This window comes from Sycon ciliatum, chromosome 8 (genome assembly GCF_964019385.1).
Source record: "Sycon ciliatum chromosome 8, ocSycCili1.1, whole genome shotgun sequence".
Taxonomy (NCBI): Eukaryota; Metazoa; Porifera; class Calcarea; order Leucosolenida; family Sycettidae; genus Sycon; species Sycon ciliatum.
The window spans coordinates 19,141,401-19,157,436 of record NC_088650.1 but is presented as its reverse complement, the minus strand read 5'-3'; the positions used below and the strand labels follow the sequence as shown (position 1 = coordinate 19,157,436).

The window sequence follows — 16,036 nt, the reverse complement described above, 5'->3', positions numbered from 1 at the left end:
CTACAGAACCAACAATCATTGAGCTGTGTGCTTGTCAGCCAATGCCTGGCAATGGCGTATGCTAGCAGTCTGGTGTGCAATTGTGGCGGATGGCCAGATGGAGTGGAGCATTCCTTCTCAGTCCTCGGAAGAGAACAATATTATTATGATAATAATGACTCGGTGTCAATCGGAAAACGAGCCAGGTAAATCCTGTACATGATATTAGAGAGGTTCCGCACTACGTAAAGTTGAGCAACTTTACGTTAGTGGGCGGGAAAAACCCGTGAATTCGCGAGTTTGCACTCCACTTACGGAAAGTTGTCTACGGAGAGTACGTAGATAGGGCTCTGATAACGTAGCTGGTCCGTAAGTGGATTGGGGTACAAATTTATGACTCTCTCCCCAGGTCGATCTGGTCGTACACTGCCGTGTTCAGAGTTGCCAAGGGCAGCTACGTGATTTGAAAACTGCGTATGGCGGAACTCAGATGCGCATGAAGTTTACGTAAGACTTTCCGTAGATCGACTACGTTTTTTACTAACGTAATTACGTTATGCGGAACCTCTCTATTATCATGATGATTGTACATGTACTAGTATTGCATTTCGTACTTCTTGAAGCACAGACATCATCAGTTAAAACCAGTTTACCTTGGCAAATGATAATCTACTGATACACACAGAGTCAGAAGTACATGTGCAGTAGCTACAACTACAAAATACAAAATTAATAGTTTCTGCCATTTCAAATGCCGGTCAGCTCAAGTGAGTACCATGATCGCTGTGCGCCCGTCAATTCTCGAATCTTTTCGGTTGATAGAAACACGCGTTCACATGCACGCATGAGCACGTTGGCACACATGCACATATACACACTACGCGCAGCTGTTCCGCATTATAGAATCAGTATCTGGTGATAAGTTGAATTGGAAAATAAGCCGCCGTTACGGTTGCTTTCTCTATAATGTATGCACGTGCTAGTACAAGAGTACATAATGCTTCGAGCATACAATCCTGAACAAATTACTAGCAATGATGCGGCGTCACACTGTAACAATAAATAAATCATCGGTGGTGTACCACAAGTCTACAACTGAACATCTCTACTACAAGTATGAATATGATACTACTACATCACCTATAAAATGATACGTAAAATCCTACCCTATAGGCTATATTAGCAGTTTAGAGCTAAAAGGAGACATAATGTCATTGCTGCCCGGCCTAAACTGCCTAAAGATCTACATGGCTACATGTATAACCGTGCATGAGATGACTTTGACGTCGATGAAAATGATGCAAGCAGAGCTTCTAAATAAAACTGTAAGACTGGGGAAATGCTCTGCCACTCATAAAAAATTCTTGTTGAAAATCTAGAAATCAGGAGTGGTCATAAAATGATGCAAAATTGGAAAAGACCCCTAGAAGTACCAGTATACTATCTGCTCAGTAGAACTCTGCTTCACAGACAAGCAATACTATTATAAATGTATGTATGTGTTGGCTGATATACGTAATTATGCTAGTATGTGATATCCGGTCTCATGGCAGTGGACTAACATCTCAAGCTTTGCCTGAAAAGAAAAGGCCTCACCGGGTGCATGGCGAAGGAGGCGGCGGTGGAGGATGCCTGGGTGACATTTTCCGTGCCGATGGTGGTGAGGTTGAGTCCTGGCCATGTGCTATGCCGATGGTGGGATTGGAAGCCGGTGGCTCTGCCAGTGCAGCTGGTGACAGTGCCGGGGGTGGTGGACCTGCGTCTACTTCTACCGACACCCCATCGGCTATAGGAGCCAGATTTGGAGGCGGCATGCTCAGTTCGGCAAAGCTCGACCGATCAGGCGTGAAGCATACCGGTGTCGGCGGAGCAAAGTCCGGCGTTTCCGCAATCACTTCGCTGTTGTCAATGAGCAGCGGCTCGGGCAGACCCAGTGCGTCGCCAGATGCTTGCCTGTCGCTCACTGCAGTGCAAGCAAAGAACGAATACAGTAAAGAATGCATCTGTGTCATCACATGACTATTCCTGGTGGACACATTATTACGTATGCACTGCCATTCAGGGGTTGATGCTCAGTCACTGGCTGGTTATGTGGTGAACCTGTACCCTCATAAATTGACTCAATAACCCAGCAACTGTGAGAAGGATATTGATGCCGTTAGTAACGGACATGTTTACAATACATTGAGAAGCGTGTGTACTCTACAAACACTGCTGGCTAGTGACTCAGAGTGAGGTTTTCTTTGCAATGAAGGCACGAGCATCACATTCAGAAAATGCATGTGTCTTCACTCTTCAGCAAAGTAAGCAGCCTAGGAGCCTATTGCACTCCTCACTCGCCATAGGACTCGGTGGATAATATCGGCAGAAAAACCAGCAGAATTTGGCACTTTTCTGGTATGTTCCATGCATGTTCGGTATGTTGATAAAAACGAGGAGCAGAACTTGAGGAATTGCCCGCTATCAGCGCTGTACCGTAATTCCGCGCATATAAGCCCATGGGCCTATATCCGGATATAAACCCACCTCCGTTTATAAGCCCATGGGCTACTAAACAGACACAAATGCAACTCACGTGTCAAGTAAAAATTTTCACAAAATGGACCCTTCCTACCATAGTACAGCAGGTCAGTGCAGTTTACCAGTAGAGTATGGTAGACTGACCATGAGCACGGACTTGTACTTTTTCGTGAACCTTCAAAATTCGAATATTGGCCCATGGGCTAAAAAACGAACATGTTTTACTGGATATTTTATCCCCAAACTGCATTGTTTCACATATAAGCCCATGGGCTTATATGCGCGGAATTACGGTATGGGTCTCTTCCAATTTCACTGCTTTCGAGCAGGATCTGCCAGTTTTGGGGAGCATTATCCACCGAAGGCTACTAATCACTGAGTGATTCCAGTCTGTGAGAATCACACTGATCAGAATACTGCGCACATCCACCTACTGCATGTGTGTGTGTGTGTGTGTGTGTGTGTGTGTGTGTGTGTGTTTTAAATACTATGTGCACATCCCTACAAAGTAATGAGGGTAATGAAAGAGACAAAAGACACCCTTAGCAAACAACGGTAATGCTATTTTTTACGGTACTCGTACCTTGATCACCCAAATAGCGTTGAAGCTGCAGCGTATAAACGTTATGGGGGCTGATTTATCGTTGTGACCAACGGTACGTGTTTTGGCCAAATATTGCATAGTTCGTACGCATTTCACCTTGTATCGCGTATATGGTGACAAAAATGGTTGTACCGCGTGAAATCAAAGCTATTAGAGAGGTTTCGACCCGCGTGATTTGTTCTCTTACGTGAACGTCAATTTTTTGCGTCAACGCGAGCTCAGAAAGAGCTTTCGTTTCACGTTGCTTGTCAAGCACGTCGTTTCGCTGACGACAGGAGCGAAAACTTCAAAAAGTGAATAAAGTGATTTTTGGTGAGGCCAAAGTCGCACAAATATTAGCTAGTTTAGGCAAAATCGACAAATCGAGTCAATAATCCCAACCTGATAGCAAGGCTAAATTTGCAAAAACTCGCGTTCACGTCGAACGTGAGTTGACCTCAGCTCACGTCATGAACGGGAGTTTCGACGCCAAAATTTGCCACACCGACGTGAAATTTCACGGTGTAGTGCAGAACAACGTGAAGCGAAACCTCTCTATTCTCGTGGCAACAGCGTACTAAAAATAGCGTGCATCTTGCTAAAGGTCGAACCCGAATCACGGTATTTTCCCCCTCACGATAATAGGCCTTATGCACGTTGTACAGATGCACGAAATCCCGTAGAATCCCGTAGACCCGGTTGGGTGTTGAATGTGCAGGACCCTATTGTGTTTATTGCTATTTCCACAGCGAAATGGGCCCTGAAGGCATTTCATACGAACACTTTTTCGACAGTGATCTAGCGAGTCGTTAGTTCAAACCCAAAGTGAAGAAGCTGGAAAAGTGATTGTTCGCCACGAATTATGAGGCTAAATGGGTCAAACACGCATGTATAGCACACAATGAACACCCAACCGGGTATGTACACACCTACGGCCCTAGTACAGAACTCCATACATCTGTACAATGTGCATAAGGACTATACCGTTAGAATGTAACGTTTTTTGCTAAGGGTGTCTAAAGACAAAATACAACGCGGATTAGAAAACAAAACCAGGTGGGTGGTACTGCCAGTGTACCTCCTCCTTTTCCTATTCCTAGAATAGGAAGAGAGCTTACAGTTCTGTCTTGTGTTTGTGATCATGGTCATCCAGGTCACCTTTTCTTCTGCAGATGAAGCGTGGATGAGGTAGGTACGCTGCGTGGAGTCCTCGGATTGCAACTTGAAAGCACTGTGAAGACAACAATGGACATCACATACACACATATGCACAGACGAACACACACACACACAAACACACACACACACAAGGGACCCTTAGCAAGCTGTGAAGCGGCAACAGGAACGCGCTCATCGGAATACACGTGAAACACAAGGGGGGTTGATGATTGGCTAGCTGTTTTGCGCGAATACGTGCAAGCTTACACGTCGGCTGGTTTTCAAGTTTTCTTAAGTGTCCCAAAGTGATATTTGGAGCCAGAGCTGAGCTAGAGCACGTCACAATCAGTGCAAATTTTGTCAGCTTTCATCCCCAGTGGTGGCTTGATTTCCATTAGATTTGTTTTACAGGGAGAGGGGCTTCTAATGGAGTGAGTACGGTACCTGTACTCCGACTTAGCGTGAGCAAAAATATGTTGCGTAACTCGATGTGCTTATTATTTGCACCCGCTGTTGTCTCTGGTTTTGCTGCGTTGCCCCGTCCGGCGTCCTGTATCGTCTGATGTGCGTATGCGTATGGTAGGATGTGTGCCAGATATGGGTGTGGTGTATGCAGGTCTACGAGGTGTGGATGGCGTGATGTGTGACGAATATGGAATGTGTGGCGCATGTGGGAGCACGCGTTGTTGGAGAGCGTGAGATTCTGCTTCTGTCTGTGTGAGAGTGCTTGTCTACTAGTTGTCGCGCATGCGTAGGTTATGCAGAGCCCGTTATCCTGTTTATAACTGTTAGTCGTTTATGATGTTGTTGTCTTTTCCCCCGCTCTCTCGCCAACCATATTGTATTTAGTTGTAAGAAAAACACCAGTTATTACACAAACGAGTCAGAGAGTTGCTTTGCTGCGGGGGACGGGGGAGAAGTCCATTTCAGTGGTGCCCAACGTGGTCAGCTCGGCTTATTTGGAGTGGGGTCCGCCTCCACCACACTCCCGTCGTAAGTTTGTGAAGAGTCCATTTCAAATAGACAGCGATGAGTTTTTGTTGTGCTGCTTACTTGCTATTCTTGCTCGAAGCGGGAAAACACTTCAGAGGATGGACTGTTCTCTTTCGGCATTGTTTGGAGGAAGATTTGGCTGACAATCAGGAGTTCGTTCAGCACGACAGACTTGATCTACAAAAGTGGAGCAACGATCGGTGTGTGAACATTATCGCTTTGCTAAAGAACAGATGCATCGTCTTTACTATGCATCCTGTTTGCCCGGACGACTACGTGCTCCCAGCAGCACATGGTGGATAGGCGTGGAAGGGCTGGGAATTGTGCTTCGCCGTTTAGCCTACCCCAACACGCTTTGTGAGCTGAAGAAAGATTTCAGCCGTGGACTGGCACAGCTAGGTTGGAACCTGCTGGACAGGCATGGAAGGGCTGTGAATTGTGCTTCGCCGTTTAGCCTCGTTTTTCAACCGTGTTGTCATGGTTACACCCTGATGATTGGCCAGGGCTGAAAATTTGGTGAACCTTTTCTTTAAATATAGCTATGAATAGGATGACCTTTTTTTTAAAAAGTGACATCTGCAGCAAAGAGACTGTGTTTGCATGTTTGGACTGAGGAAACGTAATGTTATGACTGTGCGGTTTAGTTACATCCTTTTCTTGACTTGTCAGCATGTACACATGCATGGGCAGTCGACTCAAACTATGTCTTATTCCCGGCAGCCGCAAACATGCCCTCTATGCCGTGGCTAGAACTAGATCTGCCGCAGTATGTAATGAGTTCTTCAAGTAGTGAAGCAGTTGAATGGTTTGAGTGTTTAACTCGAGGAAAAGTGAAAGTCTACACTGCTATGCACGTGATTAATACCGCCAAGCAACGCCAGGCATTCGCTTTGCTGGTGGTGTGCTGTGGCAACGTGTCGAGTCGGCTGGAGAGCGCAGTTATGGTGTGATGGTTGATGAAAAGTCTCCTGATACATACTGTTAATATTTTGAACAATTCTGCCCTTTTGATCGCTTTTCAAACATTATACTGCATGTAGTAATTTGAGCATAGTTTCCTTGGAGACCAAAAACTGTAACAATTAGAAAAAGGACACGCTTCAGGTTCTTCACGCGCATGTATCATTGTTGTTTTAGCTATTCTTCCTTGCGCTCTTCTGTCACCTCTCTACTGAACTTAATCCGTTGTCCTTATTCCTTTGCCTGTATTTGAGCTGACGAGACGGCTTGAAGGTATACTCGTGAAAACTTTAAAACTGTTGTTGAAGAACCTGAGGTGTGTCGTTTCTCTAAGCGTTATAGCACAAATTGTGGATCTTGTTTGCCACACCCTATGCAGTACACATCGAGTGCGCACTGCTGTGTCTTCAAAGAAGGAAGAGTCAGCCATTGACTTACTGTGATTTATCCAGCTGAGGAGCATCCACGCAGCTGTACAGTGTCAGGGGTATTGCACCCAGGATTTCCGTATCCTGCACAAACAGCAAGTCCAAAGCAAAGAGGAGCTTTGAAAGCAAGGCTTGGACCTTGGAATGTAGTGCACTTGAGAAAATGAATGCCGCCACACCACCTGCTGCTGGTATTCATGCATTCCTAAACCGCTCTGTGTAGAATTCTCCAATGATACCTCCGTTGCGAAAGGGGAAACAGTACCGTACTACCTTGAAGAAAGGGATTGTAAAATCATGTATCTTGTTTGTCGGCCATTTCGTGGCTAATTTATGGCTCTTGATTAGTAGCACCAATGCGTTTCACTTACATTCTTTTCCTTGGCGTAACAGAGGTAGGACTGTACCAGAATGAACCATCTTCTCTTCCAAGACCTCACTGATCCACCTGCATGTACGCCGTGCAATCACGGACACAAGCATAAGAGCAATAGCAGTAACAGCAACGACGACGCATAGATAAATTCCACCCATGCATAGACTGCGCACATATAATCAAGCGTGATGCCACCCACCTGCAGACATTGCTCAGGACAAATGGAATCCTCTGCGGATCTAAAAACAGTGCACTGCCCATTTCGTCCTGCAGATTTGTGCACATCTTGTACACACTTTGACTTTGTCATTGTGCGGCTAGTCTCATGGCAAGCACTCTGATATTGTCCAAACACCTGTCTTGGGTGGGTCCACTTTTTTTTTCGAAATAAGGTCCGCCATGGCCTGACCGGCCGGACCGGGTGGTACAACCCTGCACCACAAAGTGGGTTTCCAATACTGATCATCCCTGCATCCTGGACCTTGGTGAAATCCTGCCCGGGCCGGAATTGTGCATACAGTAAAACCTAAAACCTGTAATGGCGACCACTCGGATATGGCGACCCTCGGATATGGCGACCCTCGGATATGGCGACCCTCGGATATGGCCACCACTCGACCATGGCGACCACTTTTCCTTGTCACGGACGCATTCACATTCAAAACACCTCGGATAAGGCGACCACTCGCTCAACGCGACCGGCGACCACCCACCCGCGACCGCGTTGCACAGTGCTAGTCATGTAAATGTATGCACCAGGCATGGTAGATCTACACATCAGTGCAAGAAGTGTAGATGTACATGGTGCATGCACGACATTTGACAGGTCTGAGGACCCCAGGCACATGAGTCGTGCTAGAGTAGCATAATGGTGTGTGCACTGTGATACACTGATCAAAATGATGTATCACATGTGGATATGGTCACGTGACCCACTGAACCTGGATAAGAAGACCACCTGGCCGCGGCGACCACTTTTTCTCGTCCCTTGAGGGGTCGCCTTAGACAGGTTTCACTGTAGATACCTTTACATGGACTTACCACACTTCGTAAGCCATCCATCTTGAAGCACTTCGGAGTTTCGAATGTGCTCGAGACATTCAGCTGCGACAACATAATAAAAGCAGTGCGTCAATGGAGCGAGAGGGAGAGGAAGCCGTAGACAAGGACAAAGCTGGAGAATAATTAATCTATAAATCATATGAGGTTAAGTAGTGAGAGCATAGCTAGCGACAAGCCAGCTAGCTCGACCATTGGCTCATCACCTTCCCTCAAAGTGCAAATGGCAAGAATCCGTACTCGTGGAGAACATTTCGGAACACATCCATCTCGTGAAATGCTAGCTTGAAACGGCCATAATATGATGCATTTACGGTCAGCAATCATCGTGTAATGCCTGCAGTATGTCGTACCTTCAGCAGTCGACACTTGCTTCTTCTTGTGCTTGCTTAGGACTGCGGAAACAGATTGCACACACGGCGAATGACCGGGAAGAGAAGAACGGAAAGCAGATGATGCATAAGGGCATTATGCATGTGATAGGAGATCCTCTACCGTGATGTCTATCGCCGTCGATCTTCTACTCACTGCCTACTGCGAGGTCGATGATGGCGCTTCCTGCCCTTCGCACCAAAGGGGATGAGGACATGTCACGATCACCTTCATTTTCGATATGGAGGGAACCGCGCCTCGAAGAAGCACCGGATTTCGGTTCGTCCGGATGTTGGGGCATCTTTCAACAGTATGCTTTGCTGGGCTTCCCCTGCTTCAATGCTAAACTGACCCGTCGGCGTGTGTTCATCCACAAGTAGAACAAAGTAGCTAAATTTTTTATCACTCGAGTACGAAACTGAAGTTGCGCCTTTGGCCAACGGATCAGAAACAAGACAGTACAAGTGTGTGAGTATGAATATTCGAATGTGAAGAAGACACGATGGCTCAGGAGAGACGACACTTCCAACTTCAAGGCTTCAACTAACTTCAAGCCGGGCCCCCCGGCCCCAAACAGCGCGGATGATCTGTATTCTGGTACTCCATCACCAAATACCAGGACCTGAGGTCAAAGGTCACACTATCCACTATAAAAGGACCGAACCTCCGCCTAGCGCCTGTGTAGGCTGTAGCTGTGGCCACACGTCTGAGTGTCTGTGAGAAATGCAGTCATCCAGGCCTGCATTCACACTTTTCATTCAGCTATTCAGAGCTTTTTGCAGCTGGTAGATAGATGGTGTCGATGGCGCGAGCTCGCGAGTACACACTTTAGGCTTTAGCTGTTCGATCCATGTCTCAAGAAAAAAAGAAAATTGTTGCATCAATATACATTAAAATTGTGTTGTAAGTTGTATTTTATCGCTTCTCAAACGGGGGAAACTGCGAGCTCAAGTTCCGCGTAGGGCCATAGGGAGTGACTCACACTTCCTCTAGGGTCCGGCGGATTCTGCCGGCAGAAAAATTGGCAGAATTCGGTACTTTTTCGGGTAAGTTTCATGCATGTTTGGTATGTGGATAAAGAAATAGAGCAGAATTCGAGGAGTTGCCCGCCATAAGGTTTGTGTGGTTCTGCCAATTTCACTTCTTTTCGAGCAGAATCTGCCACCTTTTCGAGCAGAATCCGCCGGTCCCTAACTTCCTCTACTATCGCGCAAGTTGGTTGGTTGGTATATTTTATTTTACTTCGCCAGAATGAACAGGCATTGCTGCCTTCTTGCCTGGACAAGTGGATTGTCCAAGCTCTCACAAAAAGACGAAAAAAGGAAAGAAATATTACATGAGAGTGTGAAGCATGCAATCTTATAAGAGAAAATTCCATGAGAGTGTGACGCATGCATGATGAGAGAGGAGAGATAGATTCGAGATAGAGAGAGATAGAGATAGATAGATAGATAGATAGAGAGATGAGAGAGAGAGAGAGAGAGAGAGAGAGAGAGAGAGAGAGAGAGAGAGAGAGCGAGAGAGAGAGAGAGAGAGAGAGAGAGAGAGAGAGAGAGAGAGAGAGAGAGAGAGAGAGAGAGAGAGAGAGAGAGAGAGAGAGAGAGAGAGAGAGAGAGAGAGAGAGAGAGAGGGAGAGAGAAAGAGATAGATAGAGAGAGAGACTGCTTTATTGCCTGGACAAGTGAATTATCCAAGCTCTTACAAAATGACCAACAACAACAGCAACGGCAACAACAACAGCAACAGCGACAGCAAAAACAACAACAACGGCAACAACACAGCAGCAACAACAAGAGAGAGAGAGAGAGAGAGAGAGAGAGAGAGAGAGAGAGAGAGAGAGAGAGAGAGAGAGAGAGAGAGAGAGAGAGAGAGAGAGAGAGAGAGAGAGAGAGAGAGAGAGAGAGAGAGAGAGAGAGAGAGAGAGAGAGAGAGAGAGAGAGAGAGAGAGAGAGAGAGAGAGCGAGAGAAAGAGGAGAGAGACGGCTTTACTACCTGGACAAGGTAATTGTACAAGCTGTCACAAAATGACCAACAGCAACAACAACGACAGCAGCAGCAGCAGCAGCAACAACAACAACAACAACAACAATTAACAACAACAACAACAACAGCAACAGCAACAGCAACAGCAACAGCAACAGCAACAGCAACAGCAACAGCAACAGCAACAGCAACAGCAACAGCAACAGCAACAACAACAACAACAACAACAACAACAACAACAACAACAACAACAACAACAACAACAACAACAACAACAACAACAACAACAACATAATGACGACAGGCAGGGAAGAGGAATATCAAAGCGCACAAGAAACACTATTCAGTCATAACTCAGTGGCATTGATATGAGCATTGCCAGCGCCGTGCCCCTCAATCTAGTCTAGGCTCTAGCCTAGGCCAGGGCCGAGCAGATCTACTAGTACTAGTAGGCTCTAGGCTCTTAGCCTCTTGTCGAGTGATGGAGCTCCGGACTCGCGGTGGAGGTTGATCCGTGCCAGACTTCGAGGCGGAACTGAACAGCTGGCTGGCTGGACAGATTTGCACGGAGTCTGTTCAAACGTGTGCTGCATCGTACTTGTAAAATCAAGCTGATGTTTCACGACTGCTACAGTACTACTAGCAAGGCAGCTAGAAATAGGTAGACATGGTATAGCTCTTTGCTGATGAGCCCTTACCCCCCCCCCCCCCCCCCTTACCTTCTCGGTATGACAGACTGTACTCAGTAGTCATGGTATTAGCAGGGAGTAGTAAAATACATACTACTCCCTGGTATTAGTGATACTTCTACCATAAGTAGGGTCCAGCGGATAATGCCCGCATTATATTCGGCATTACTAGTATACGACTATCCGAGCATCAGAGCATTATAAAGGTAAAAAAGTAAATTATCGTATCCGTTCCCGAAGGGAACTCACGACGGCCGCTAACACCCGATTATCGGATAAACCCTAGCGGCAGATGCAGCGCCTAACGGTGGGGGTGAGTGGGTAAGTCTCACAACCACTGGCACAAGTGCCGAAAACGACCCCATTAGCTGCATCCATGTACCCCTTGTGCCTGGCCACAAGTTCCCAGTTGACTGTGGGTAGCAGCACGGCTGGAAAAACCGCTCCCAGGCAGGACTTGAACCAGGTACATGTACCTCTTTTTTTTTTTTTTTTTTTCAGGCTGAAAAACCTCTTTTACGGGCCAATAAAAAATAAAAAATCCAATCTGAAGAGCAATGTCAATAAAGCCGCTTATAACGCTAAAAATCAAAACAATTCAGGAAAATTCAATTCAATTCAAAGTCGTGACACATCCGGTAAAAAACAGCAAGAAATAATATCTCGGTGCAAAAGAAGAAAAAAGGAAATAAAAAGCCGCTTCATTTTAAAGGACCAAATGAAGAAAAGCAAAGAAATACCCACATCAGCGCTAAATTGCACCTTAAATTATAAACAAAAACATGACGCGTCCATTAGCATTGAGGACACTGCCATTAGCGAGGTTATACACACCACTGTTACATCCGTCCCTCAGCCATGGCTAGTGGGCGCAATGCATTTACCGGTCGATGGTATGCAGAGCGAGCCCCTCTGATGCACATAACTGCAGCTCGGAGGAGTGCAAACGACAGACGGCATCTGACATAGGCCATAACCTCGCCGTAGGGCTTGCCATCATGCTGTGCCAGCATAGCGCATAATCGCTTCAAAAACCGCAAGCATTCTGGGGATGCACTGCCAGCCGTGGTGAAGACAAGCGGGGTAAAGTCACCACGGTCAACATTGACAATCCTTTCGCCATACTGCAGCTTCTTCTGCCTCTCGTGCTGGAGAAGGAGGTCAGCGATGGGCTTCTTTGCGTACGAGGCGGCGTCAGGATGAAAGACTCGAATGTCAAGGAAAGTGTTCTGTGCCCTTGTCCAAAACCCACGTATGCGGACGTCAGATCGGGCATCATGTGCCGTGTTGGTGCTGGCAGCTCTGAAGACTTCGCCCTCCAGCGGCGCGAGCAATGGCTCCACAGACACGTCAGGGCACACCTCCGTGACTAAGTCCGCTATCATGTCTCGTACCTCATTATGTCTAATGGTAGGGAAGCCCCCGGTTGAGCAGCACATCGCATGAGCCGCGGTGAAATCCTGGCCACACACGCATTTCTCCGGGACATCCCTCAGAGGCCATCCGTACCTCAGCGCAATGGCATCGCGGAAGTCGCACTTGGACAGACTGAAGCCGTGCTCACGCAGCGGAAGGGTGTGGAGCCAGCTCGATACACCCTTGGCCGAAAGGTGTTCCAACTGGCGGGCGGCAAGCGGAGTAAGTGTTTCCTTGGCGCTCATATACCGCTGTTCGTCATGTTTTAGCCGTTCCGCCAGAGCTGCTGACTTGGCTCGCTGGGCTGAATGAATTGCATGCTCTATCGATATCGAGGGCCTGGACCGGTCATTCTGGTCGAGTATCTCCAGTGGTACATGTACCTCTCGTATCTCATTCATGGTCTTTGACCAACCCACTGTGCCTGCCTGGTGCATTATGGAGCATTAGAAAGGAACAAAACGAGCATTATGTGAGGTTTGAGCGGCATAACGAGTTTCATAGTGGATAATATAGGGAAATCCCAGGTTTTTGGCAACAATCGGCTACAATCATGATCATGAGATGTCTGATGATTGGTTTTTGCCATGAAACTCTGAGTAACAACGAAACAGCCCTATTTTACTCCTTTTGTGTACCTATTGCGTACTTCTCACCGCCCTTTCCGGGCATTTGAGCACTATGCATTGTACCGGTGCATGACTTTGTGATTGTGTAGACACGTAACACCTTAAGCACTATTAAACGCTACATAACTATTGCTACATAAAAACGTTATGATTGTAGCGATGTGGTCAGGTAAATGTATACAAGCCATTTGTGAAGCATGCCCAACCGAGGCCGAGGCAGTTCAAGTGACACAAATCCGGAGAAATTATTTACGAGGTGTCTTTTACTTTTAGAATAATGGAGAGCTAGCTAGCTATGGAGGAGACATACGCAAAGTGAATATCAAACAGACGAAGAAGAGTTTTCTAGTCGTGCCAGAGGCTCTGGCGCTAGCATCTCTAGCAATACTGACGTAAACACTGATGCATTGCTAAATTTAGACCAGGATGAAGGAGCGGCTATAAACAGAAAGAGCTCGTTCCAAAAGAACTGCCCTTGCCGAGTTCAGCTCAGGAGGCTCGAAAAGAACTAGAATTTCTCATGGACTCAGTACCAAGTCGATTGCTCAGCAGCGCCTCTCTTACTTTCCTGATGAAGCACGTACAGTTAGTTGTTGACGGTAGTAATGCCAGGCCTACAGTTAAATTAATGCTATCAGAAAGGAGGAGTATAGTGGCAAGCCATACGTCTACACACCATCTCAAGGAGAAGATGAGAGCACAAGCAAAGGATGTAGAGTGGCAAAATAACGTCTGACCACGTGTTTTCAGGATTTCCGCAAATGGGAGGGCTCTCCATCTGAGATCGGATCTCAGGAGCTGGCCTCATGTCTGGTGTTTCAGATGAAGACATTATTCACAGAGTGGACGCAGTGACAGCTTGTCTGCAGGCAGGAATACTATTTGCCAAGATTAACTTCATCCCAACAATGAATGACTACCTGCAATAATGGTTTCATCTCTCACTACATGGATAATTAGGGGAAAGATTTGATACACCGACTATTCTGCCACAACCTTACATCAAAGTTGGAATGGAGAGCAATCAATGGAGAAGCGATCATGTCTTATAGTGCCAAAAAGTGGTGGAGCTCGTGAGAGATAAGGTGGCAGCTTCAGATGCAGATCGACGATATGCGTAATTTCCTGGAAGTTTGACAATGTGCAGACTTTCTTCCATTTTTGTACCAAATGAAGAGCATTATATCCCTTGCCGAAGCATTATAATCAGCATTTTAAGGCCGTTTTTGGAGCATTATGGTTAGGATTATACGAACATTTTCGGAGCGTTATCCGCTGGACCCTAACCATAAGCCTTGTAGGTCTACTATGTTAGAATAGACATGGTTAGCATTTTACCGTTCACGCTATTTTGACGGTCGGCGAGTCTACTGTTTTTGATGTGTTTTCGAGACACGGTTAGCAGTTCAGCTTCTGAGTCCTGACTCCTGACGCAACGATAGACGTGTGAGGTAACCCTAGTTGGAATCTTACCGTTTCGTTCTCCCGCTAAAAGAGCTTTCTATCGTCGAAACGGTACCAAACCGACGGTATTTTGGGTTTGGGGTACGAGTGCCGTTACGTTGTATCTAGCGCGTGAACTGTAAAATGCCATGTCTACACACACAAAAAAGGGTGCAGGGCGACCGTCGAAAATAGCGTGAACGGTAAAATGCTAACCATGTTATGATACCACACGTTCCACACGTAACCGAGCTGAGGTGGGGTGGAACGGGAAACTCTAGACTACGTGTGGTAATATACTAATAAGGCCACCTAGAATTAATTCGTTGTTTCGGGTCACTTCACTCATCCGTACCAGGGTCGGTCGGTCGGGTTTATTTTTTATTTTATTTTATTTTTTATTTTGGTTACGTCCATGTGCATACATGTACATCGAATAGCTTTTGTCCATCTAGCCAGTCGATCAAATCTGACTGTAGTGTAGCCAATCCAGCGCAGTCATCTGGTCATGGTCCCATCAGATCCAGGACCAGGTCCCCTCCATGATCCAGGACCAGATCTTGGCCTCGCTGGCAAACGAGTCTGACGAGCAGCTCTCACCTTGAAAACTTCTGTAAATAGCGACAAGGTGGCGGAGCTGATGCTGTTTCAGGACGGATCGGAGATAGAAGACAACGTCATCACCAAGCACCTGTCATTTGGCTAGCCATGACCATTGATGACTGCTTCTGAGGGCGATATCTAGACTGCTATTATTAGGGTCGCGTGTGTACATAGTCTAGTCTGTACATTTGCATCCACTATTAAAAAAAAACATTTTGCGGTCGGGTGAAAAAAGACGGTCGGTCGGGTGATCCGAAACAACGAATTAATTCTGGGTGGCCTAATAATATTAAAGGGGAAGTATACCCTAAAATCAAATTTTCACCAGTTGTAGTCTTCTGGGTGCTGAGTCGAATGGTCTTGGTCCGAGGAAGCTGCGACGCTCCCTTCCTACTTGAATCCCAATCGAACTCGCGCACTTCCACCGAAACTGGGTGACTGCGCCCTACTAGATGGGGATTTGTATGCAAAATGTCACATGGGGATTTGTATGCAAAATGTCACTAAAAGCGCCATTTCGTTCTTATAAAAGCACGGATGACCGCGATTGGCCCATATGTTGTAGTCTTTTGGACGCTGAGTCGACTGGTTTTGGTCCGAAAAGGCTGCGATGCAGCGTTCCTCCTTTATTCCCAATCGAACATGGTTGAACAAGCGGTCACGTGCTCCTGGGTGCCCAAATCACCTGGTCACCGCGCCAGCAGGTGACAACTTTCACACCAAGGTTCAACTCGAGTTCAACTCGAGTGACAGGACTGCACCCAAAAAAGGTCAAACAGGCTAGTAAGTTGTACCCTGCAGGCACGGTGACCAGGTGACTGGCGTACGCAGGAGCACGTGACCGC

The 16,036-nt window shown here is 46.7% G+C and overlaps 1 protein-coding gene across 1 annotated transcript; it reads right to left on the bottom strand.

Moving 5' to 3' along the window:
- Nucleotides 1-902: 902 nt before the first annotated feature.
- Nucleotides 903-8,873, bottom strand: LOC135822217 (pleckstrin homology domain-containing family A member 4-like). The gene is made up of 7 exons (XM_065334935.1): nt 8,585-8,873; nt 8,410-8,451; nt 8,039-8,101; nt 6,993-7,069; nt 6,632-6,705; nt 4,201-4,313; nt 903-1,942 (listed from the first exon to the last, which is right to left on the bottom strand). The coding sequence occupies exons 1-7, from the start codon at nt 8,727-8,729 to the stop codon at nt 1,572-1,574; spliced, it is 885 nt and encodes a 294-aa protein (XP_065191007.1). The 5' UTR covers nt 8,730-8,873; the 3' UTR covers nt 903-1,571.
- Nucleotides 8,874-16,036: the final 7,163 nt, after the last annotated feature.